At 43.2% G+C, this 24,804-nt stretch overlaps 1 protein-coding gene across 1 annotated transcript in view; it reads right to left on the bottom strand.

The window, feature by feature from the left end:
• Positions 1-15,763, bottom strand: part of jph3b (junctophilin 3b) — a 50,441-nt gene extending 34,678 nt beyond the window's left edge. Inside the window, exon 1 of the mRNA XM_072386694.1 lies at positions 15,122-15,763. Coding sequence (XP_072242795.1) covers positions 15,122-15,503 — 382 coding nt within the window. The 5' untranslated portion in view covers positions 15,504-15,763. The remainder of the gene's footprint in view (positions 1-15,121) is intronic.
• Between the last annotated feature and the right edge of the window lie 9,041 nt (positions 15,764-24,804).

The raw sequence follows: 24,804 nt of genomic DNA on the forward strand, positions 1-24,804 counted from the left end.
TTCTTATTCATTTTGGCTTTATCTAAATGTCTGGGATTCACTTTAAAGCTGCTGAGAACTGATAAAAAAAACTCTGTTTCTGCTTTATTTTCTGTATTTATATTTACGGTACATCTAACCTATATCCTGTTTTCATGGTAGTGTATAAGGAAATGATGGGGTTGCTCAAGATGTTTGCGTACTGGAGGCGATTTGTGCTTTTATTTTGTTTGACCATAAGAGAATAAAAACTAATGACATCGAAGAGGCAAGAAAACTAAAACATTCATCAACTATGAGGTTGTTTCTGATTTGTTGTTCTGCTCACATTTTTGTGTATTGTGTTTGGGAGGCGTACATGGGACTGGCTTTCTCTTGTCACGCCCATTCATTCACACCATCTTTCTGCACCACCCGCATTCCCTGCTGCATCACAGCCCTTACATGAAAAGTAGGGCATCTGAGTGTGTTTCCATTATTCCTCTCTGTCTCGCTTACACTAAAGCGGAAGTGTGTGTTCCAATCGAAGAGCAAGTGATCCATCCCGCCTGCCCGTACCTCTGATGTAACAGCACTCTGATTCATTCTATAGCAAACACTCCCGACTACATGACCATATAAGGTCTGCAACCACGTTCTCCATCTCTATTGCAAATACGCACAAACACTTCCCTTGTGGGCTAAAGTGTCAGTAAAATGGGAAGTCCTGAATGAAGTCAACCTTTTAAGCCCATCGCACACTGAGACACGCTTTCACACGAGCACAGCGAGCGCAGACACAGCTTTCAAAAGTGTGAAGTGGTGTTATATCTGAAACTACCCCTGTCATCAGGACTATATGCAGCCTGTTATCCCTCAAACCCTCACACACACACAAAGGCACACGCATACAGAGTCTATGTCAGAGACAGATGGCCAGCACATCTGGCCAGGCCTTTGTAATCATGTCAGAACACAGCTGTGTGGGCATATGACGGATAGTTCAAAGAGAAACACACATGCGTACTCGCAAACAAACAAACACTTCCGCCACAGCTTGATGAGATGACCATTTCATTAAATTATCATCAGAATGCTGTGAAACAGAGGCCTGAAACTTGTGAGAAAGTTTCAGAGTGAAAGCACTTGTGCTGACACTGCAGAAGGAGAAGAAACTGAGCGGCTATATATAATAAGATTACTGAAAAAAATGGGGTTTATAAAGTGAATCATCCTATATCTATGCTACATGCTAAGACTTAGCAGGCTATTTGCAGCCTACCTGGGCTCAAAATTGGAAAAATACAAAAGACAAAGCAGGACAGAGAAGCTGCACACAGCTAAACAAAATTCCAACCACAACTTAACTATGGAATATCTCTGAAAAACTAAAAGTAGAAAACTAAAGATCAATGACTAAAAACCTTTTATTGGGACCAGAAAACAATTAGTTTAGCTTAGCTTAGCTTAGCATAGCATCATGACTTAAAAACAAGCAGGAAGCTAGCCTGTCTTCATCCAAATATTTAGTGGAAGTAACGGCTAATTGGAAAGACATGGTGAAGCACATACACATTTCACATATAAACATTAAAGTGAATTAACAACTTGCCGGTGTTTTATACACATATTACATTAATAAACTACAGCATATTAATGCTGAGGCCCTGGGATGGACTCACTACCTATCCAGAGCTACTCTGCCTTTTCGCCCAGGCTCAGTGGCAACTGAAATAAGCAAAAAAGATCAGAAAATCAGTAGGGTTTGTCCATCGATCAGTCAAGCTCATGTCAGCAATACAAGTTTAGAATTCAGAAACATTTCATTGCGTGTTGATCTTGTATTTATGCATGTGACAAATAAAAACCTGAATCTAACAACACATTAGAAACAATACACCATAGAAGTTGCACAGTGGGGCATTTGTGACTGATTCTATCAGATACTGTCACGATTTACGTTCTGTTTCATGTCTTGTCTCGTCATTTCCTATTTTATTTTGAAAAGTCAATGATCTTGTCCTCCCGTGTCATGCGTCTGATTGTCTTCCCTGATTCCCAAGTGTTTCCACCTGTTCCCCTTGGTCCCTCATGTGTTCAAATAGTCTGCGTTTCCCTTGTCTCGTCGCCAGTGTGTTGTCTTCTCATGAGCTACATTACCGGCCCTTTGTGTCTTCCATGTGCCATAGAAACCACGAGCCTGCAGTGCTGTCTCATTTGTAAATTGTTCATAGCCATAGTTTATTTATTGTATAAGGTAAGTTTCATAGCCTTGGTTGTTCCTCCATTTTCAAGGAGATATTTTTGTTCTTACTTGTCATAGTCGCCTCCGTTAAAGGAGAGCTTTAAGTTAAATTTTCATAGAGCCTCTGTTTTGGAAGAGTGCGTCTTTTGTTTTACTCCGCCTCGTTAGGAGAGCGCGTCTTTGTTTTGTTAACTATTCATAGCTTTTCTGTTTTCCTCCCAGCGTGGAGAGTTTTATGTTTTGTAAATTTCATAGCTGCGCTCCTTCTCCACCATAGGTACGGAGGAGAGCGCTCAGGAGTTTTATAGCCTTTTTCTTTTGCGCTGCTTGGAGATCGCCCTGCATTGCTCTGTTTGTGTTTATTTATTTAAATAAACCTTCTGAACCCAAGAGACCCTGCATCTGTGTCCTAAATCCCCACGGTTCCTGACAGATACATACTGATAGAAGCGTTGACAGATCAGCAGTTCTCATCACTTTTTTATGAGTGAGGCCGCCATGTTGGATTTTGACTGGTTGGGGCCAATTTCTCAAGTTGGAAATCTGACTTCTCGGGGGTGGGTTTCCTGACAACCTGGAAACTTGGAAATTACTTACGAGAACTTATGAGATGAAACTGAACGGACCGTTCTTGTATTCTCAGAAAACATGGCAAGCATTTCCACTTTTAAGCTTATGACACTTGGCTCTATTTATCAATGAAGCTTGAGGAAATGTATCAGTTACTGAAGTTACAGGTATGTCATGGAGATCTGAAGGCCTGGATTACCCTTTTCTCTACTTAATAATTAATTCAAGAACAAGGTAATTATGGTCCTGAAAAAATCTTAGACACTTATTATTCAATCATTGTTAACCTGGATGGCATTACCTCTTCTACCAGTGCAGGGAACTTTGGAGTAATTTTTTATCAGGATTTGTCTCTAAATAAATGAATTAATTAAACCAGTGTCTATTGCAGCCTCCTTGATGTATATATGACAAAAAATAAGAGTATCATCTCTTAAAGCAATGCGGAAAAACTGGTCCATGCATTCAATCCATCTTGGCTGGACTACTGCAATGCCATTTTAGCCAAGTGTCCAATTAATTCCTTGAAAATATTTCTATTAATCAAAAATGCTGCGTCAAGAGTACTGACTTACAGAAATCACATTTCTCCCATGTTAGCCTCTCTATATTGACTTCATAGCGATCTTACAATAGCATTTAAAATCCTTGATGGCCAAGCTCTGCCTTATCTTAGAAATAAAACCGTGATTAACAAGTATAAGTGTTGCTAATCACTTATTTTTATCATAGTTTTTATTCCACGTGTCTTTTAAAGCCTCGCTTTGCTCTTTAAAGCACTTTGCATTAAACTTATATGAAATATGCTATATAAATAAAGCTGTTAATTGAAAAGTACTGGATAAAGTCACTGGACATCAACCTGAATATTACTTCTCAGTATCTTGAATATGTTGCGTCAGCTCCATTAAATGTGAACGTACTGTAGAGAGTAATAAAAGCTAACAAAATACAGCTCACACAATCCTTCCAGCTAACCATGTAAGAGGGGTCAAGACTTTCCTGAAACACACATCTGAATCTGAACCTTACGGCCCTCAGGAGGATAAGATTTATTCAGGGCTGCAGTGTTGCTGACTTCTTCAGTTACAGCCTTGTGTACCTGAGAAACTGAAATGAGTAAATCTATGTGAAGCAGCATGTGGGCTTTTGTTTTCTATGATTTCTTGGAAGCGTATATAACCCCTTAATCAGCAATGCCTGAGTAAATGAAATATTCAGTGAAGCAGCAGGCTGCTTTTTCCAAGTCTGCCTGTCGCTCTCCGTGGTGCTTAAAAATACAGTAAGGAGCTGGCTGTTTGCAGCGATTTTCTTCTTGTAACAAAACTATTTTCAATTTTCTGGAGAAAATAAGTGGAATGGCAGAAGCTGTTTATATAAAGTCATAAAACCAGCCTCAATGTTTAACCTACTCTCTGACAAGAGAGATGTGCAACATTAGATTAGCTCCTGATGCTCACTATGAACCTGTCACAGACGCATTTAGAAAAAACAGACTTGTGAATGTGACAAGGCCTCAACCCCAGGCCTAAAGTGTTGTGAGGAGAATCCGCTTCACAGCTTACATGCCAAAACAATTTCACTGATTCTGCCTGGAGGGCCAACAGGAAGCGCTCTGAAATCATATGGGCGTCTAACTTGGGCTGCGGCGACTGCGGGCATTAGGCAGTCGCACGAAAAGAGTTTAAGCAGCGAGATCAAAGCTGCGGAAACATCATAGAGGCACAGCGATTCGATCATGTGCCGACCCCCGGGCTGAATTCATAATTGTCTCTTTAACAAATGTACGTATCTGTTCTCTGTTTCGAGGTTTTTAACCATCTGCCTCTCAAAGTCTGTTTCATTCTGAGGATACAGCGCTTTAAGACATGTCAAAATACTTAGATACAGCTTTTACAGTTTGTTTGTTTTCTGACGACAGCTATAACTTTCAACCAGTTATCATAGAGTTGTAGTGCTTGTGTGTTGCTTTTTAGGCAGCTTTACGCTTTGAAATATCGATTTGTGGTGGTCAACACTTACAAGGAGAGAGCACAGAGTAACACAAGCTGGCAAGAGCTGAGCATGTTTATTCTATGTATTATAAATGTGCTGTTGTGCCCTGTTAGCACATGCACTTTGTGTGTATAAAAGATGTAAGATCAGACACGATGAGGCTTTTCTTTGTGTTTAAGACCTGTTATTGCGACTGGAGGTTTCCATATAACCATATAATCAATAACATTGTTTTAAGCAATCCACAATATTATCAACAATTTCTCTTTAAATCTTTAAATGCAGGACACTGAGTTTGATAAACCTGTGAACTGAAAAAAACTCTGAAGTGAAAAGCTTCCTAAAAAAAAACCAGACATTTAGATAAAGCCCAAATGAATAAGAACAAATCAGGAAAAGAGCAAACAATGATCGAATTAACGATCTAAAGTAGAAGAAAGAAAAATGAACTGTGTTCAATATTGTTCAAAAATCTTGAACCACCACTAATTTTTATATATTGTCAGGAAAATAGGAGATAGATGCATCCTGCTTCACTGAAGCATGTGCAAACATAAACGTGCGTATCATCCACATAAAAAAGTACTAAAGTAATGAAGGTGAAAACAGAGTTTGATCAGTCCTCAGCAGCTTTAAAGTGAATATCTGGTCTGAGCTCCTTTATTCTCCAACACAGCCTGAACCCTCTGAGACCAGCTTTCTGTCATTTCTTTAAGGAGTCTTCAGGAATAGTTCTCCAGGCTTCTTGAAGGACATCCCAAAGCTCTTCTTTGGATGTGGGCTGCCTTTTGTTCCGTTCTCTGTCAGATGATCCCACACTGCTTCAATAATGTTGAGGTCCGGGCTCTGGGGAGGATTCATCCCTCCATAAGACCTGTTGCCACTGATTTTCAGTCCACTTCTTGTGTCATTTGGCACAGCTCAGCCTTTTCTCCCTGTTTCCCTTCCTTAAGAATGGCTTCTTGACAGCCACCCTTCCATGGAGACCATTTCTGATGAGGCTTGGGCCAACAGTAGATGGATCAGCTGAAGGTCCAGATGCATCTCTCAGGTCCTGTCAGGTCACAGCTGGATTTTTTCCTCTTTCTTAAGGACATCACTTTCAGATCCTCTTCATCTGCTGTAGATAGTTTTTTAGGCCTGACACTTCTTCTTTTGTCCTCCACTTGTCCAGTTTCCTCAAATGTTTTAAGGACACACTGCACACCATGCTGAGATATGCCAAGTTTTCAGCTAATAGCTCTTTGGGAATCACCTTGTTGCTGCAGAAATCCTATTTTCTGTCTGTCAAACTGTGTTATCTTTAGAAAAAGAGAAAAAAGGAGCCAATGTCCAAAGAAAAATTTTAGAGGACCTTCAGAAAACTGTTGCTCATGACCACTTTAAAAGTTACAAGATAAGATAATATAATCCTTTTTTAGCAGCAAGGACAGTAAGATAGAAAAAAATTGGCATATACCTAATTTTATATTTGTGAATGTGCAGCGATTGTGTTGATTACACCACATTCAATATGGAACGAATCACTTTAGCAGCCAGAATATATGCAAACGGAATAAGTATGGATTGATATTTATAACGTATTTACAGTGTTGCAGTGATTGTACATGGAGATATTGCAAATGATAGGGATGAAATTGCACATTGTGCTCTTTTTAACATGTAAAATGTGCATTGTGGTCAGTGCTGGTTGTACAGTCTAACAGCAGCAGGGAGGGACGACCTGCGATACCACTCCTTCAGACATTTTGGATGTTTCAGAGAGTCTGGCTCCTTGAAAGCTAAATGTAAACAAACCAGGCTAGACTGAAGACTTTTGTACAACCGGGAACTGAACCCAGGTGTAAAAGAGAGACAGGCATGTTTGTAGGTTCTACAAAATAACACAGGAAGTAAAGCAACCCAAACTGCAACAATAAATAAAACCTATATTAAGCTAATATGTATATGAGGCAAGTACCGAGTAAAAGTAAAACAGGAACTTTGCTAAATCAAAGAACACAAGTAAACCAAGACTAACCTGATGGAATCAATAGATCTCGACTAAACGATGGATGATGTTTTTTTATATTGTAACAATGAAGAAATAAATTCAAACCATGAGGAAAAAAAACGCAGATAATCAAACTATTTCAGCAAAAGTAAAACATGGACTGTGGATCCTCTTCCCTCCCTCCCAGAGCCGTGACTCTGTAGCATCACTAGCACCTACTGAGCAAACTCCCTCATTAGGCTGTGCGGTTAGTACTGCATCAGCAGTGGAGCAGGGCAGACTTCCAACACAGATATTTGGAGTTTTTTATGTTTCAGACTGCAGCACTAATCCTCACTACAAACATCAAACCAGCATTACATAAGCTGAAGCCTGCAGAGGACGTGTTGTGGTAGCAGAAGAGGTGCGGATTAGCAATGTCCTGGAAATTGAACAAAAACACAGAATTCAAGTGACAATTCTGAGTATTTCGTTGGGCCACAAATAGAGCAAGTTTGCGGGAAAATAGAAAGGGAGAATGTTGTATTACATGACGTAATGCTGATTGTAATACAGATTTATTAACGACAAAAATCAGAGAATTTTGCCAGGATCCTCCAGAGGATGAGCTAATATATGAAGCGGGGAGAAAAACTGCAACCAGACAGGCAGGTAAGGACAGGTCAAAACAGCCAGACAGGCATGTGCAACACAAGCAGGACAGACGATGGCCGAAAGCAGCGGAGCTCGGATCAAAGCTAAACCTCTGCCTGCATAAATGAGACTGTTATCCGTTTAAAAGATTGAGCTGAGACCCTTTTTCTGTCCGAGTCTTGCAGATTTCTATTTGAGGATTATTTATCTGCTCTGAAATTTCGTGAAACAGACCCGCAGAGGAGGGACAGTCGGCTGGTTTTAACACCGTTATCTGATGATCTCATCGGTACTTTAGCTTTAGTTCAAATACAACAGGTTGAGTTCACGTTGAGTCACACATCGGATGAAAACCTATGAGTTTAAAGCAGCTGGAGCAGATAAATATCACACCGAAAGACAGTTTCACCAAGGACTGAGGCTGGATTAATCTGGACTTTACTGGATACGGTTCATACCGAGTAATATTGTGTCTTTATCTGTTCAATGTTCTGCTTCACTGCTTTTTATTGGTGACTGCTGTTTCTCTGAGTGTCAGATTGGCTGAACAGCTTGATCCTGATTACAGGAAAATGTACCGCAGCACAACACATTCGCATGTTTGAGAGAAATAAGGAAATCTTACAAAAACGCAGCATAATACAGAGCTGAAAAGGAACTTCTGGTTTCTGTTAGAAAAGCAAGAATCCAAGTTACATTTAAATCCTTTTTCGACCGCACGTCACACGACTTTGTCTGTTTACGTGTGGAAGATAAAAAACTATATATGTGGCTCGATAAGTGTATAAATAATGAGTTTATATTCAAATATAAATAACTTTATTTGGCTTTGTAAGGATACCTTATTCTTAAAATGATGCAATATTCACTTACTTTCTCATTTAATTAACCCTTTTAAGCATTTTTAATTTGTTTTTTATTCATTCCTGAAAAGATTTATGTCTAAATTTCTTATTATTTAACTTATTCATCATTTTATTAGTTTAATAAACTATCCTTTATTTTTTGTCATTTATTATTATTCTTATTTTCACACCATTTTAAAATGAACTTGTTTCTTCATTTCTCTTCCCCTTTGTTTATCTGTTTGTTTTGATTTATTCCATCTTCTTTTTGAGGCTTTTGAGGCTTCATTAATGCAACGGAGGAGGCTTTAAACGAGTCCTGGGTTCAGATTCTCACCCATTGATTGATCAGCATCAGAGTGTGGAGGCTGCCTGAATGTGCCTTGAGAAATAACAACAGAAAGGAATTAAAAAGCATAAAATAAAACAAACCAGGGGTCTTTACACCAAGGTAAATTAATATAAAAGAACATTAAATTTAAAATGTTTTTATTTTGCCCTTTTTGGCAGTTTATGGCCTCCATATTTTGAAAAAGATTAACTTTATTGTTTAGTCTAACTTAAAATTTCTCACATGTTAGCAGCTGAACAGCACATCTCAGCAACAGGGAGGAGATTGGGGGCAGAGAGGGGCAAATATTTTCGTTTTCAGCTCCCTAACCCGGAGCCGCCAGAAGTCAAACATTCATCAAAACACTGACGTCATCGGGTTTGAGGGAAATCAAAAAACAGCAGGCAGAGTTACCCTGACAGCTGACACGCTGGCAGCACCATACAGCAAACATCACGGCTGCTGAACATTATCGGGCAAGTTAAAGAGTTTAAAATCTTTAAAGAGAAAGGGAGAAAAGATTGGCTGAAGGGTAACAACACAAAGGAGAAACCTGGAAAAGCAGCGGGACTTCTGCACCGGCGAGGATTCAGAGTTCAACCTCTGAAACTGTGCAAACTCCTGATAGATGACAGGAAGCGTAACAGAATTAAGGGCTCGGTCATCACTGAGTCCCAGAGGGGGCACGCAGACACAGATGCTGCTCTGACCACAGCATCATCATGAGCATGGACATGATATAGGTTTACTCTCTATGTCAGGTTCACAACAAGCCTGCTGTCTCCTTATCTGCGCTTACTTAAAGCAATCAAAATCATTCAAACGACACAAGAGATCAAACTGACAACCTGCACTTTTCAGATGACAGAGGTGATGAAAGTCTCCAAGACTTAACAGCATTACACCTCCATTCGCTGTCAGAATAAACTGATCAAAACAACCACAGAGGAAGAGGCTCAGTGTAAAACACAGCTGATATAGTTTTGGTGGCAAACTCCACATATCTTACACATCCGGCCACAAAGGCTGGAAGCGAATTGAAGCACTAAAGTTTGCTCTGGTTGTGTCCTTCCAAAAAATGACCCCATGCGTTGAATTAGGACAACCGGACTTCCTCCTGGTTCCTGAAGATGTTTCTCATCCAAAAGGCTTCTTCAGTTGCTATTATTGTCAGGGAAGTTAATCAATTATGTCAAAAGCTGGAATTATTAGCGGCCTTGTGACAGTAGCCTTAAGCTCCCTCGCTGGGTGAGTTAATGCGGACCAAATGAAACTGCGCCGTAGTGTATCTGATGGGACATGAAGGGGGTTTCAGAAGCCTCAAGTAATGGAACGCCAGCAAAGATATAAGTGATGCCACACATTTTCCTCTCAGTATTTTGTCCTCATATGGGTTAGAGCAGGGTTTAAAGTGGGCCTCTGAGGGTGTGACTCTGGGATATAAGCGAGTCAAACGCAGCAGCTATTTCTGTTGTAATCTCTCGCTGTTACCCATGTTGTATACAATGACAGCTGTAATCTCTCTTTGTGAGTCCATTTCTCACTAAAGTGATTACTGAATCTGTGCTGTCTTTTCATTTATCTGCTCCGCTGCCTGTCTCTGCCTCTGTGTGTGCGGTTGGTAATCAGTCAGCTTAGCTCTTCATCTCAGTAAACACCATTAGCCCGGAAGGCCGAGTCAGCCAATCAGAGCCCCGTAGAGCCGGTCGGGCAACCAATAGCGGAGAGGAACACTCAGTCCCTCGTGACACAGTGACCTGCTGCATGTCTGTGAGCGTTGCTATGGAAACCCTACTGTACAGAGCAGCTCCGTGGAAATGCAGTTGAGCGAGGGAGGAAGAAGAGAGGTGGGAGGAGAGTGTGCAGGGTTGTTGGCAAAGGTAGGAGAGGAATGAAAGGCAGCGGTGAAGACAGAGGAGTGATTCCTCACAATGTGGCTTCGGGTGTAGATGGAGGGCAGAAGCAGCTGACTCTAAGTGCACAGTGTGCTTCCAGAGTATGCAGGCAGCAGAGCACCTTGGAAGGCTTTGACTGATATTACATTGGACATGACAGAGCCCTGAGGTTGCAGAGGTGGACTGTCAGCATCAGTATGAGAGCAGCGGTACTCAGACATAACAACATCCCATCAAACTGTCTTAATATGCGCTGACATTTACAGGCTGCACAATTTATCTGGGAACGCAAGATACACCGAAAAGAGACGAAGCTTCTTTAATTGTGGCCTCCAGTTTTTAAAGTTTTCTTGAGCCAAAACATCAACAAGTGTCATCCTGTGGAGTTACTTCACAGCTGACCCAAATCTCTCATCTACAAAGTCGCCTCCGTCATCATGATGCTAATCAAGATACAATAAGAAACAAATAACACAGACTGGGGCATCGATGAATCATCTGGTGGAGCGGTCGTCATTTAACTGGAAGATTGTGGGCTCGATCCCCGGTGCGTCCGAGTGTCTAAATGTCCTCGGGTAAGACACATTGCCCCGGAAAACACATTGTTCCAAATCTGTTCATTAGTTTGCTGTGGAGAAAAAGGCCTGCATATTGTACAAAGAGTGCATAACTCTGATAGGAAGAGCTGTACATGTCATTGTGAATAGCTGACAAAGTGCCTTTTAGAACCTAAACAAGCTTAAAAAGTGTGACTGCTGTGTAAAAAGAGGTGATTTTAACATATAATTAGAGTAGCCAAAAAACTAGCCAATAACCACACTGAAGAATGGAGGAGAGTTCACTTTTTAAAAAAGAAATAAACCCCATAATACCCCAGGAAACACTGATTTCTACACAGCTCTGTCTGCAAAATGCTGAAAATAGAAAAACCTGGTTTAGCAAAGAGTAGTGGAACCGTTGGGCAGCATGTTGACATGCCCACAGCAGTCTTTACAGAAGTTAATGTCTGGGTCAACTGTCTTTGCCGCTCCCTCTCTCTTCAGCTGCAAGATTTCCTCATTAAAGGCTGATTGTATTAACTGAGCTGACAGGTCTGGCTTACAGCTGGCAGTTTGAACCAGGCTCCTGTTCTAACTGGACGTGGCTGAATGGACCATAGCTGCAGGTTCCCCGTGTTTCATTAACTTCCATTTGTATCTAAGGAACACATGACAGTGGGATTTGATTCCAAGCAGACAGACTTTCTTTCAGAGCTTTTCTTTGGGGATTGGCTGCTTTTTATTTATTTATTACTAATTTTCAGCTCATTCCTCTGATCATTTTAAGAGGAATGTGTTTTTGTTGCTCATTGACCCACTTAAGACTGACCTATGAATCATTCAAGAATTATTTTTTAATGGTATTTTTAGGGCCTGTTACTGGGAACCTGTTATAAAGACGCATCATTTGTTCCCATTTCTTTAGTTGCATCTATGAAAAACAGCAAAGAAAACACAGTTTGACAGACAGAAAATAGCATTTCTGCAGCAACAAGGTGATTCCCAAAGAGCTATTAGCTGAAAACTTGGCATATCTCAGCATGGTGTGCAGTGTGTCCTTAAAACATTTGAGGAAACTGGACAAGTGGAGGACAAAAGAAGAAGTGTCAGGACTAAAAAACTATCTACAGCAGATGAACAGGATCTGAAAGTGATGTCCTTAAGAAAGAGGAAAAAATCCAGCTGTGACCTGACAGGACCTGAGAGATGCATCTGGACCTTCAGCTGATCCATCTACTGTTGGCCCAAGCCTCATCAGAAATGGTCTCCATGGAAGGGTGGCTGTCAAGAAGCCATTCTTAAGGAAGGGAAACAGGGAGAAAAGGCTGAGCTATGCCAAATGACACAAGAAGTGGACTGAAAATCAGTGGCAACAGGTCTTATGGAGGGATGAATCCTCCCCAGAGCCCGGACCTCAACATTATTGAAGCAGTGTGGGATCATCTGACAGAGAACGGAACAAAAGGCAGCCCACATCCAAAGAAGAGCTTTGGGATGTCCTTCAAGAAGCCTGGAGAACTATTCCTGAAGACTCCTTAAAGAAATGACAGAAAGCTGGTCTCAGAGGGTTCAGGCTGTGTTGGAGAATAAAGGAGCTCAGACCAGATATTCACTTTAAAGCTGCTGAGAACTGATAAAAAAAACTCTGTTTCTGCCTCAGGTTCTGGATTTATATCCATGTTTGAACATGTTTCAGTAAATCACTGCAACTATTTCCCAGTTTTCCTAGAAATATATGAAGAAATTAGGCGTGGCTTAGACCTTCTCTCTCCATATCATAGTTCAGTACAATGTTTGCAGACTATAAAATCAAGTTGATACAGTGAGAAAAGAGTCTAAATTAGCACTGAGCTAAGATAAAGCTGTGAGGAAAACAGTCAGGAAGGTTTATTATCCATTAAACCAATCATATACATCCCCTCTTTGGACACTGGATTTATCACCTTGTAGCTATTGATCAATTTCCTCTTCTGTGTCGTTGGTAACTTACTCTATCAAAGATAATTATTTTTATCTTACAGATGCATGCTGTCATAATAAGGACACTGTGTACCGGTGGAGCTAGATAAACACTCATAACTAGGCCAATCTCTGCTGCATTTACCGTATGTGGGTTCAGATACTTCACAGAGCTTCAGTTATTCTCCAACACGCCCCTCTCTGGGAGGTCCGTTTTTGTCTTTCAGTAATGATCTCACTCAGCTCCTGATTAGAGAGTATCTCTCATAATAATCATCATAATCACCCGCCCTTCCAGAGATGCATCTGTATATTATCTGTTCATTATCTAACTGCTCCACTCATCTACCATTCTGTTCATCTATTGGTCTATCCAGCCCATCTGTCTGGTTATCTATCAAGCTGACCTCTCCTAGTTTGTCCCGAATCAACCCATCAACTAAGTCTGGTCTGTGGATTTTAGCAACTGCTCAGGATTAACTGTGTGTGTGTGCGTGGAGAGCATTGTAGAGTTATGTAACAAAGCTTTAGCCGCATGTATGCTGCTGTCAGTTCTGCACTCTCACACATACCATCAGATTGAATGCACGTGTGTATGTGTGTTTCTATTATTAGACCCATTGTGTGTGTTTCATTAACAGTGATTGAACTGAGCTGCAGTCTAAGAGAATCAAACTGGGACTGATTTCAATTTCACGGCAAATGTTACACTGATTCAGATGATAGTCGACAAATGACAAAGTCCTTTAAATGAACGATGGCGTGAATAATTAACATTTTGGCTTTTTATTGCAGTATTATGATATTTATACATAACAACAGAAGTTTAGTTTATATGTATTAAGCTGAATGAAATGTGGCTTTAGAAACCTTACCCTGATTAAAAGTCTCGGGAATCAAATCGCTACTTTCAGAAATGCTTTGGCGAGACAGCGAGCCCCTTAGCCCCAAGGCAGAGGATGAAATCAGCATGTGATAATATCAAATGGCATGCAGCGGCATGGGTTTTTATGCATCCGAAGCGTGTTTAGCACCAGAAGTTGATGGCTCATGGCTAAATGGGAAGCAGGTGCAAAACAAAAGTGATTTAACTCTTGCAGAAGGAAAAGAAAAATACGCTAATGCAAACTCCACCTGCTGGACAAAAACTTCTGCAAAGATAAATGATCCATAGAATATTCATTCGAGTACCACGTCCCACTTCTGCTCTTTATCAGACTAAGCAACACAAAAACACAAAACAGAAACATTTGTTGCCTTATAAACCAGAAAAAGCAGGAGTCGAACATGCAGCAGACAGTCTGACAGTCTGAGTCTACTTTAAGGCGAGCCGGGATGTTTCCTAAACCTAAACGCGTAGATTTTCATGTCCAAACATAACCATGTTGTTTAGGTGTTCAGTAAGAAAACAAGATGTAAAAGACACATCAGTTTTATAGCTGTTGCGGGGGCCTGAAAGCTTACATGTCACTGTCTGTCTTTTCAGAAATAGATAATAAAAGGTCCTGTCTGAGACCACGAATCAACACTTGTTTTGTGACAGCTCTGAGACCATGTTGGTTTAACAAATCTAGCCTTTAATTCTGAAATGTCAGTGCGATATTCAAATCAAACACAAGGAAACTGGGCCTTTGTTTAATTCAGAGAACACAAGGAAAACCTTTTTCACGGGCTTGTAAACGAGGACATCAGGGGTAAAGATGTGGATTTGATGGCACTTTCTCACTCATTTGTTTTCTAAAGCAAAATGCTTTGAGCTTCGTTATATGGGAGCTGTTGTCCTTATCTGTCCCACCAACCTTTTACACATCCCTGAAGACCGAGTGGCCTGAATCAAAGGCCCCAAAATGCACAATGTGTCCTCGCGCAGAGGAAAGTGAAGAAGAGGAGGAAGAAAGAGATGAATATATAAATGTTCAAAGAGTGTCCTGATTCAGCCGCCTGCCTCTGCATAAATGTGTGTGTGTGTGTTTCAGGTTGACCTGAGATAACCTGTGGAAATATTCCTCCTACTGAACATCTGTTGCCAGCTCAACAATCTTCACGCTGTAACATGTTGCTTTCACTGGGGACAGTTGTCAAATATTTCACACGGACAAGCAACAACCTCCAAACACCCACAATGCATCTGACCACGTGTCTCCCCTGTTGCTCTTACCTCCATCCGAGTACGTCTCCGTTCCATATCCGTCCTGTAAGCCGTTGTTCCACGTCCCCTCGTACTTTCCACTCGTCCCCGTGCTCTGCCGCACACCGTAGCGTCCTTTAAAGCCATGCGTCCACTCGCCCTTGTACACCCAGCGGCCTTTGTTCTCAACGCCCACGCCATGTCTCTTCCCCTGAGCCCAGGTGCCCTGGTAGGTATTCCCGCTGGGCCAAGTGTAGACGCCCAACAGTTCAAAGCCGTGGGCCCAGGAACCACAGTACTCGCCCTGGCCTTTGGGTCCTGTGCAGATCCCGTAGCCATGCGCCTTGCCCTCCTCCCACCCTCCGCAGTATGACCCCCCATCGTCAAAGTTGAACCTGCCGCCAGTGGACATGCATGAAACAGGTCTTGGCAATTCCCCTAAAGCCTCGACAAAAAGAAAAAGAAAAGAAAAAGAAAAGAAAGGGAGAAAAAAGAAGGACAGGTTGGTGCTAGAAGCAATCCATTGAGCTGAGTTTGTAGGTTGGAGGAGGTTGGGGTGAGGAGGAGGGAGGAGTGGGAGGGAGAGAGCTCCCACACAAATCAAGAGATGCGCCTCTGTTTTCAACTGGCTCGGAGCAGAAGAAGGAGAAACGAGGTGAACGACAGAACGTGGCCCCTCACAGCTGTGTCAGGGCTCTCCCGATAAGGTGGGAAAGGTAGCGAGACGCTGTTCACACCATCCTCTTGGTGGGCTCTCAGTTGCTTTGGCTAGCACTTCACAGCTTGTTTGTGGCTCATGCAGGTGAGAGAGGAGGCGAGGGGGGCCAGAGCTGCCATTATCCTCCCCCAGCTGGAGTTTCGACCATCAGGCAGCTCCGTCGGCCTTCAGTCGGCCTGCCTACACAGTCTACGACACAAACGCAGAACTCTTCCTCCTACTCGCTCCTGCTTCTCGCTCAGGCCTACTCCTTCTGCCGCCTCCTACCTGATGATGCCACCACCTCTCTGGGGTGCAGAGCCAAGAAGTTTCCCCGGTGGCAGCCCTTGGATCCTCCAAACCTCCAACACAAACGCCACCCTGATCAGCAGCAGAGCCCCACCAGAAGCTGGGGCATGTTTGACATAAAAAAGACTCTCCTCTGAAATGAATCTTCTTCCACTCCGCTTCGGGTGATCTAACCAAAAAACATTTAAAGTCAGACTCTTTGCCTCACTTCAGACTTCTCCATCTTCTGAGCATTCTTAGCCCCACACACACCTTTCCTGTGCTATGTCGCACAGCTGTGGAACACAAATTCATAGAGAGAGTAAAACCGGGCAAAACAAATAAGGTATTCTGCTTGGCTGCCTTTTTTTCGTCTGTCCTGTGGTGCTGGAGAGCAGCAATGCAGTCTCCTACCTTATGCAGGCATACAATATATGCAGCCACACACACACACACACACACACACGACTCTTTCTGGCAGAAAGTGCGCACACACACACACACAATGAAAATAAACAACTGAAATGATTAATTTCTCCTCTTCTATTCCCCTTCTGCCTGTCTCTGTCTCAGTCTGTCTGCAGGTCTTTAATCCACTGCGTCCATAAGTGGTTTATCCTCTGCGTGGGTTGCCTTCACGTTGCCCGTTTGATGAAATAACATCCATCTATATGATCCTGTTACGTTGTGCTCTGTCCTCTTCAGCATCTCCTGCTCATCTCCATGTTTCCCTATGGAGCGCCGGCTGACGCACAGCCCGCCTGCCTGCCTGCCGCCTTGGTCTTACGGTCTCCTCTGACGGCTGGATCTCTGTATCTCTCTCTCTCCTGCTTTATCTGTGTATGTCTCTCTCTCAGAAAATCTGCTCATTAGAGAGGACTGTTCCAATGCAGCTAACCACCCCCCCTTCCCCTGCTCAATAGCACACTCCGGCTTTTAAAGAGACAGACGCGTGCGCAGGTTACCTTCTATTCCTCCATCACCTGTAGCTCTTTATCTTTCACAAGGTATTTCTTCCTCTTGCATTTTTCAACCTTGTTGACTTCATCAAAAAGTCTAAAGATGACTGTAAAGGAAGAAGACAACAGGATGAGGTAAAGAAATTAGGTGCCAGTTTGTTATGTGTCCTCAATGTTTTAATGTCCATTCACTCATTAGCTTCATCCTCAAAATCCTCTACGGCAGCAGTGGCGTGCATGGGGGGGGGCTTGTGGCCCAATTGTTGAAAAACACATGCTAAAGTGCCCTCTTTGGATGCTAAAGTGCCCTCTTTGGAGCCAAAACACGTACTAAAGTGCCCTCTTTGGAGCCAAAACGGGTACTAAAGTGCCCTTATTGGAGCCAAAACGGGTACTAAAGTGCCCTCTTTGGAGCCAAAACGCGTGCTAAAGTGCCCTCTTTGGAACCAAAACGTGTGCTAAACTGCCCTCAAGTGCTCACTCGAGAGCCAAAATGTGTGCTGAGGTGCCCTCTTTGGAGCCAAAACGCGTGCTAAAGTGTCCTCTTTGGAGCCAAAACGCGTACTAAAGTGTCCTCTTTGGAGCCAAAACGCGTACTAAAGTGTCCTCTTTGGAGCCAAAACGCGTACTAAAGTGCTCTCTTTGGAAGCAAAACGTGTGCTAAACTGCCCTCAAGTGCTCACTCGGGAGCCAAAACGCGTGCTAAAGTGCCCTCAAGTGCTCACTCGAGAGCCAAAACGTGTGCTGAGGTGCCCTCTTTGGAGCCAAAACGCGTGCTAAAGTGTCCTCTTTGGAGCCAAAACGCGTACTAAAGTGTCCTCTTTGGAGCCAAAACGCGTACTAAAGTGCTCTCTTTGGAAGCAAAACGTGTGCTAAACTGCCCTCAAGAGCTCACTCGGGAGCCAAAACACGTGCTAAAGTGCCCTTAAGTACTCATTCAAGAGCCAAAACGCGTGCTAAAGTTCCCTCTTTGGAGCCAAAACGCGTGCTAAAGTGCCCTCTTTGGAGCCAAAACGTGTGCTAAACTGCCCTCAAGTGCTCACTCGGGAGCCAAAACGCGTGCTAAAGTGCTCTCAAGTACTCACTCGAGAGCCAAAACGCGTGCTAAAGTGCCCTCAAGTGCTCTCTTTGGAGCCAAAACGCGTGCTAAAGTGCCCTCTTTGGAGCCAAAACGTGTGCTTAACTGCCCTCAAGTGCTCACTCGAGAGCCAAAACGCGTGCTAAAGTGCCCTCAAGTGCTCTCTTTGGAGCCAAAACGCGTGCTGAGGTGCCCTCTTTGGAGCCAAAACACGTACTAAAGTGCTCTCTTTGGAACCAAAACGAATGCTAAAGTACCCTCTTTTCACATTGTTTTAGGGAGCCAGAGAATTAGAATTTTAATGCCTACATTTGTAGTCACTATCCATCATGTGCATATGAGCATTAACCTGAAAAATCTCTACTTTTTTATTTCTTATTGTCATGTGTATAATACTGACTAACCCATAATTCACAGATATGAGGACAGTGGACCCTCGACACAGAGGCCTGCCCGGAGAGGGTGTGGTAGGAGAAGACAGATTAGGTCCAGCTGTACTTTTCCCCTGCCACAGTGCGAACACTCTGCACCAAAACCAACAAGCGTGCAGCAAAGAGCAAAGAAATGGGAAAGAAGTACAAATGGGCTGATGCTGATGTGGAAGAGCTCTACAAGTTCCCTGGGCTCCTTACATATACTTCTTTGGTGTCACTGCCAAGCATCGCAGATTCCTTGAAACAGAACACCATTACATCTGTGCCGTTTCCAGCTACAGTGATGGCGAGGGACCGTTTCAGGGCTCTGCTTTGGAACATCCACCCCAGGGTCCCAGAGGAGGATAAGAAAAATTATGAGAAGAAGGGAACACCAGAGCATGACAATCTGTTCAGGATCAAGCCCCTCATCAATGACATCCTCTGTGCCTGTCAGGCATATTATTAAGGGAATTGGCTGTGGATGAGAGAATGGTGGCCACCAAGGCAAAAACTGGCATGACCCAGTTCATGAAGGACAAACCAACCAGGTGGGGGATCAAATTATTTGTTTTGGCTGACTCAAGCAATGGCTACACAGTAAATTTCAACATTTACTCAGGAAAAACACACACACACACAGTTCATGGGCTCTCATATGATGCAGTGATGCAACTGATCCAGCCATCAAATCTCAGGACCGGCTACCATGTTTGCATGGACAATTTCTACACAAGCCCCCAGTTGTTCCATGACTTGGGCAACTTGAAGTTTGGAGCCTGTGGAACGTACAGGGAGAATAGGAAAGGATGTCCAAAAGGGAGAGAAAATGCTCTGAACAGGAAATCAGAGAAAGGCGCGGTGAGATGGATCAGGGAGGGGTCCCTGGTGTCATTGTGCTCCACAATCCATCCAGCAGTTTCTGGAGAGGTGGTCAAGAGGAGGCTGAAGAAGAAAGATGGACGCTGGGCAGTGAACAACATCTCCTGCCCCACCCCAGTCATCGCCTACAACAGGAACATGGGTGGTGTTGACCAGCTGCTGCAGTACTACTCCACCCACCGCAGAACCACACCATGTTTTTGGTGTCCCAGCTGTGTGGGGTGGACGGGATGGGTGTGTCCACCAAGAGGAGGGATGACCACATTCCTGTTCCCGTTACCGTGGTAACAGATGCCAGCCTGAAAGGCCGCAGGAGTTGCATAAACTGCCACCAGGTTGACAAAAAAAGAAATCTCACCCCCTGGAAGTGCCAGACTTGTGGCGCTGTGTCTGGTTGTGGACAGAAACTGCTTTGCAGAGTGGCACAAACAAATAAACTTTGTCCCATATTGTATTGTTTGAAATATTTGTATATAGTTTGATTACATCTCAATTTTACCTATAATATTCCACTATTTGGAACTCTGGGAATACAAAGCACTGGTGTAGCTCTCTGTATTACTTTGCACTTACTTTGTTTTGAAGGTGATAAGGTAAAAAACGCCTGTAATTATACGTGCTTTTATGGTAAATAATGTATAATGCATTACTTTATTTTAATTTTACATTTATTTGTTCATATTTGCAACCTATGTTTATGTTTTAAAGGTCCAAAACAGTTAATTGAGCATGTTTGTGTTTTTTATTGAAATGAATAAGTGTCCTCTCAGGAGCCAAAATGTGCGTTAACCTGCCCTCTCAGGAGCCAAAATGTGTGTTAAAGTGTCCTCTTGGGAGCCAAAATGTGTGTTAAAGTGCCCTCTCAGGAGCCAAAATGTGTGTTAACCTGGCCTCTCGGGAGCCAAAATGTGTGTTAAAGTGTCCTCTCAGGAGCCAAAATGTGTGTTAACCTGCCCTCTCAGGAGCCAAAATGTGTTAACCTTCCCTCTCAGGAGCCAAAATGTGTGCTAAAGTGTCCTCTCAGGAGCCAAAATGTGTGTTAACCTGGCCTCTCGGGAGCCAAAATGTGTGTTAAAGTGTCCTCTCAGGAGCCAAAATGTGTGTTAACCTGCCCTCTCGGGAGCCAAAATGTGTTAACCTTCCCTCTCAGGAGCCAAAATGTGTGCTAAAGTGTCCTCTCGGGAGCCAAAATGTGTTAACCTTCCCTCTCAGGAGCCAAAATGTGTGCTAAAGTGTCCTCTCAGGAGCCAAAATGTGTGCTAAACTGCCCTCAAGTGTCCTCTCAGGAGCCAAAATGTGCGTTAACCTGCCCTCTCAGGAGCCAAAATGTGTGTTAAAGTGTCCTCTTGGGAGCCAAAACGCATGCTAAAGTGCCCTCAAGTGTCCTCTCGGGAGCCAAAACGCATGCTAAAGTGTCCTCTTGGGAGCCAAAACGCGTGCTAAAGTGCCCTCAAGTATCCTCTCGGGAGCCTAAACATGTGCTAAACTGCCTTCAAGTGTCCTCTCGGGAGCCAAAACACGTGCTAAAGTGCTCTCAAGTATCCTTTCGGGAGCCAAAACGTGTGCTAAAGTGTCCTCTCGGGAGCCAAATCGCATGCTAAAGTGCCATCTTGGGAGCCAAAACGTGTGCTAAACTGCCCTCAAGTGTCCTCTTGGGAGCCAAGACGTGTGCTAAAGTGCCCTCAAGTGCCCTCATTGGAGCCAAAACGTGTGCTAAACTGCCCTCAAATGTCCTCTCGGGAGCCAAAACGTGTGCTAAAGTGTCCTCTCGGGAGCCAAATCGCATGCTAAAGTGCCCTCTTGGGAGCCAAAACGTCTGCTAAACTGCCCTCAAGTGCCCTCTCGGGAGCCAAAACGTGTGCTAAACTGCCCTCAAGTGTCCTCTTGGGAGCCAAGACGTGTGCTAAAGTGCCCTCAAGTGCCCTCATTGGAGCCAAAACGTGCGCTAAACTGCCCTCAAATGTCCTCTCGGGAGCCAAAACGTGTGCTAAAGTGTCCTCTCGGGAGCCAAATCGCATGCTGAAGTGCCCTCTTGGGAGCCAAAACGTCTGCTAAACTGCCCTCAAGTGTTCTCTCGGGAGCCAAAACGTGTGCTAAACTGCCCTCAAGTGTCCTCTCGGGAGCCAAAACGCGTGCTAAACTGCTCTCATTGGAGCCAAGACGCATGCTAAGGTGTCCTCTCGAGAGCCAAATCGCATGCTAAAGTGCCCTCTTGGGAGCCAAAACGTGTGCTAAACTGCCCTCAAGTGCCCTCTCGGGAGCCAAAACACTAGATTAACACTCAGAAACCACAAAGTATGTTTGTGTGAGTACTGCTGAGCAGAGACAGAAGTTTGTTTCTAGAAAAAGAAAAAGACCTCATCCTGGTAAGATGGTTATTATTATAGAAAATATATTCTGAACTTGTTGGAAGGAGCTTTTTAAGAAGTTCTGAAAAGATCTGAGAGGTCAGTAAATCAAGAGACAAAGAGTTTTAGTTTGCAATACTTCATTCAGTCTGGGTGAAAAGAGCCATAAAAAATAACATCTGATTCACAAGAACCAGAAATATAATGATAAGATAATAATACAGCTGGAGTTTAAGGTGATTGCAATGATCTCAGTCTCCCACAGAAGGGTTACAGGCTGAGGGAAGCAGATCTATTATATTCCGTACAGCTCGTGTCATATTTCAGTTATTTCTGAGTTATTGTGCCAACAACGTCCTCACTCAATATTTGATTATTTTCAGCCTTTTCCATATTATTCTGATGTTTTATTTTCCATTAAGCTGGAAGCTAATATGATTCATACTCCCGTTCAATAAGAGGAGCATCCCATTATTCACCACATAATTTTCTGCCTTTTCCCCATTTCTGCTGAAACCTCAGCAAAAACCTCTTGACGGTGCCCAAAGGAAAGAGCGCCGCTTGAAATGGGATGACTTGGCTGTGTTCTACATCCCATTTGGTTTATTGTAAACATTGTGCATCTTGCTGTTTATTGTGACTTACTGTATAGTTTCCTCTCCAGTTTTATGAGCAGACAACATAATTATTAAACAAGTGAGCACTGAAAAATATGCTTCTCTCACCTCGGAGATCAGGACTAAAAGACAAGAATTAGCTATTTGTGTAAAATATTTGTAGCTTCCTGGTTTTACAATGCATTCTTTACATGCATATGAGCCTAACTAACATCCCACTCTTAATCCAGAGGGTTCAATATGACGTCGGCCCACCCTTTGCAGCTAGAACAGCTTCAACTCTTCTCGGAAAGCTTTCCACAAGGTTTAGGAGTGTGTTTGTGGGAGTTTTTTACCTTTCTTCCAGAGGCTCATTAGTGAGGTCAGACTGAAGGTCTGACTCTCAGTCTCTGCTCTGATTCATCCCAAAGGTGTTCCATCAGGCTGAGGTCAGGACTCTGTGCAGGCCAGTCAGGTTCTTCCACACCAAACTGGCTCATCCATGTCTTTATGGACCTTGCTTTGTGCTCTGGTGCGCAGCCATGCTGGGACAGGATAGGGTCCGTCCCCAAACTGTTTCCACAGACTTGGGAGCATGAAATGGTCCAAAATCTCTTGGTATCTGAAGCATTCAGAGTTCCTTTCACTGGAACTAAGAGGCCAAGCCCAGGTCCTGAAGAACAACCCCACACCATAACCCCCCCTCCACCAGACTTTACACTTGGCACGATGCAGTCAGACAAGTACCGTTCCCCTGGCAACCGCCAAACCCAGACTCTCCATCAGAAGCGTGATTCGTCCCTCCAGAGAACGCGTCTCCACTGCTGTACAGTCCGGTGGCGGCAGCTTTACACCGCTGCATCCAGTGCTTTGCATTGCACTTGGTGATGTGTGGCTTGGATGCAGTTACCATGGAAACCCATTCCATGAAGCTCTCGACGCACCGTTCTTGAGCTAATCTGAAGGCAACATGAAGTTTGGAGGTCTGCAGCGACTGACTCAGCAGAAAGTCGGCGACCTCTGACCCCGCTCTGTCATTTTACGTGGCCGACCACTTCGTGGCCGAGCTGCTGTCGTTCCCAGTCGCTGCCACTCTGTTATAACACCACTGACAGCTGGCTGTGGAATATTTAGCAGCGAGGAAACTTCACGACCTGTTGCTCGTTTGGCATCCTAACACGGCACCACGCTGGAACTCACTGAGCTCCTGAGAGCGACCCGTTCTGTTGTAGAAGCAGTCTGCACGCCGAGGTGCTTGGATTCATACACCTGTGGCCACGGGAGTGACTGAACACCTGGATTTAATTATCTGAAAGGGTGAGTGAGTACTTTTGTTAATATAGTTAGTACTTACAGCACATTTAAAAAAAAAAAAATGTAATTATTCTTTTTGTCTGGGAAAAAAAGGACTTTGAAAGTAGATGTAAACGTGTTAATCTGACCTAAATCATACCAAAAAAAGACTTCTCCTGCATGTATACATTTAACTGGACTCAAACCAGCCAAAGCACCGTGTACACGCTCCACGGTTCTAACAGAAAACAATTCACAGAAGAAGAAGAAACTGGTAACAACTAAGAACAGCCACAAATCATAGTCTGCATCTTATTCACAATGTGAAAGAAAAGCTTACAGTTTGTACAAAAGCTCATTTATCGCTTGATATGGTTCCAGTTTCAAGTTCATTTAGACTGTCTACACAGAAATACATCACTTTATTGAGTTTAACAATCCAAAAGTTTATCATTTATGTTACTTTTTTGTTTGTCAAGCCTCGTCTTTTGTTCCCGTGGAAAAAAATCTCTCCTTTACATCATCTTTAGCAGGATAACTGAGAGCACATTTACATGAAGGTGGTCTGGTCGTGACGTTAAAACTAAAGATGAATAATGAGGTAATATACGTACTGCACAGTGTTAACAGTGTCCTGCTCCTCATGGACTCTAATCTCTGCAGTTTGGGTGCATTTAAACACCAACACGCTTTCATAGGTTCTTCTCTAAGCTGGATCTTGTTGCCTGGATATAAAATGAACAAAAATACAAAAAAAGACTTTAATAATTTAGGCTGTTATGGAAAAAAAGTGAAACATCTAAAGTCAGTAAATTACTTATTTTTGGTGCCTTTGGTGAGATCAACTCTTTTAGATCAGTGTGTTGGTGGTACTTCTCGTCTAATTATTCTGCTTTTGAATCAAATGTCGGCCTCCAAAACATTTATCTTTGACTAATCAGGTTTGAATCAGTTTCACACTTCAGCCCTTGGACCTCTCCGGGTGGTTCTCCCGTGGATGGCGTCACTGTGGGTTCGATTAGATCAGCACTCGCTAAAAGAGAAGAAATTTGCCTGTTCTCAGCCGGTTGTTATCCACAGAAACACACACATACAGAAGGTGTGTGTACCTCCATCAAGGATAAGCGTGTGTTTTTTACAGAAGGGGCTCATTTTAGAC

This window comes from Leuresthes tenuis, unplaced genomic scaffold (genome assembly GCF_036924035.1).
Source record: "Leuresthes tenuis unplaced genomic scaffold, fLeuTen1.0.hap1 SCAF_5, whole genome shotgun sequence".
Taxonomy (NCBI): Eukaryota; Metazoa; Chordata; class Actinopteri; order Atheriniformes; family Atherinopsidae; genus Leuresthes; species Leuresthes tenuis.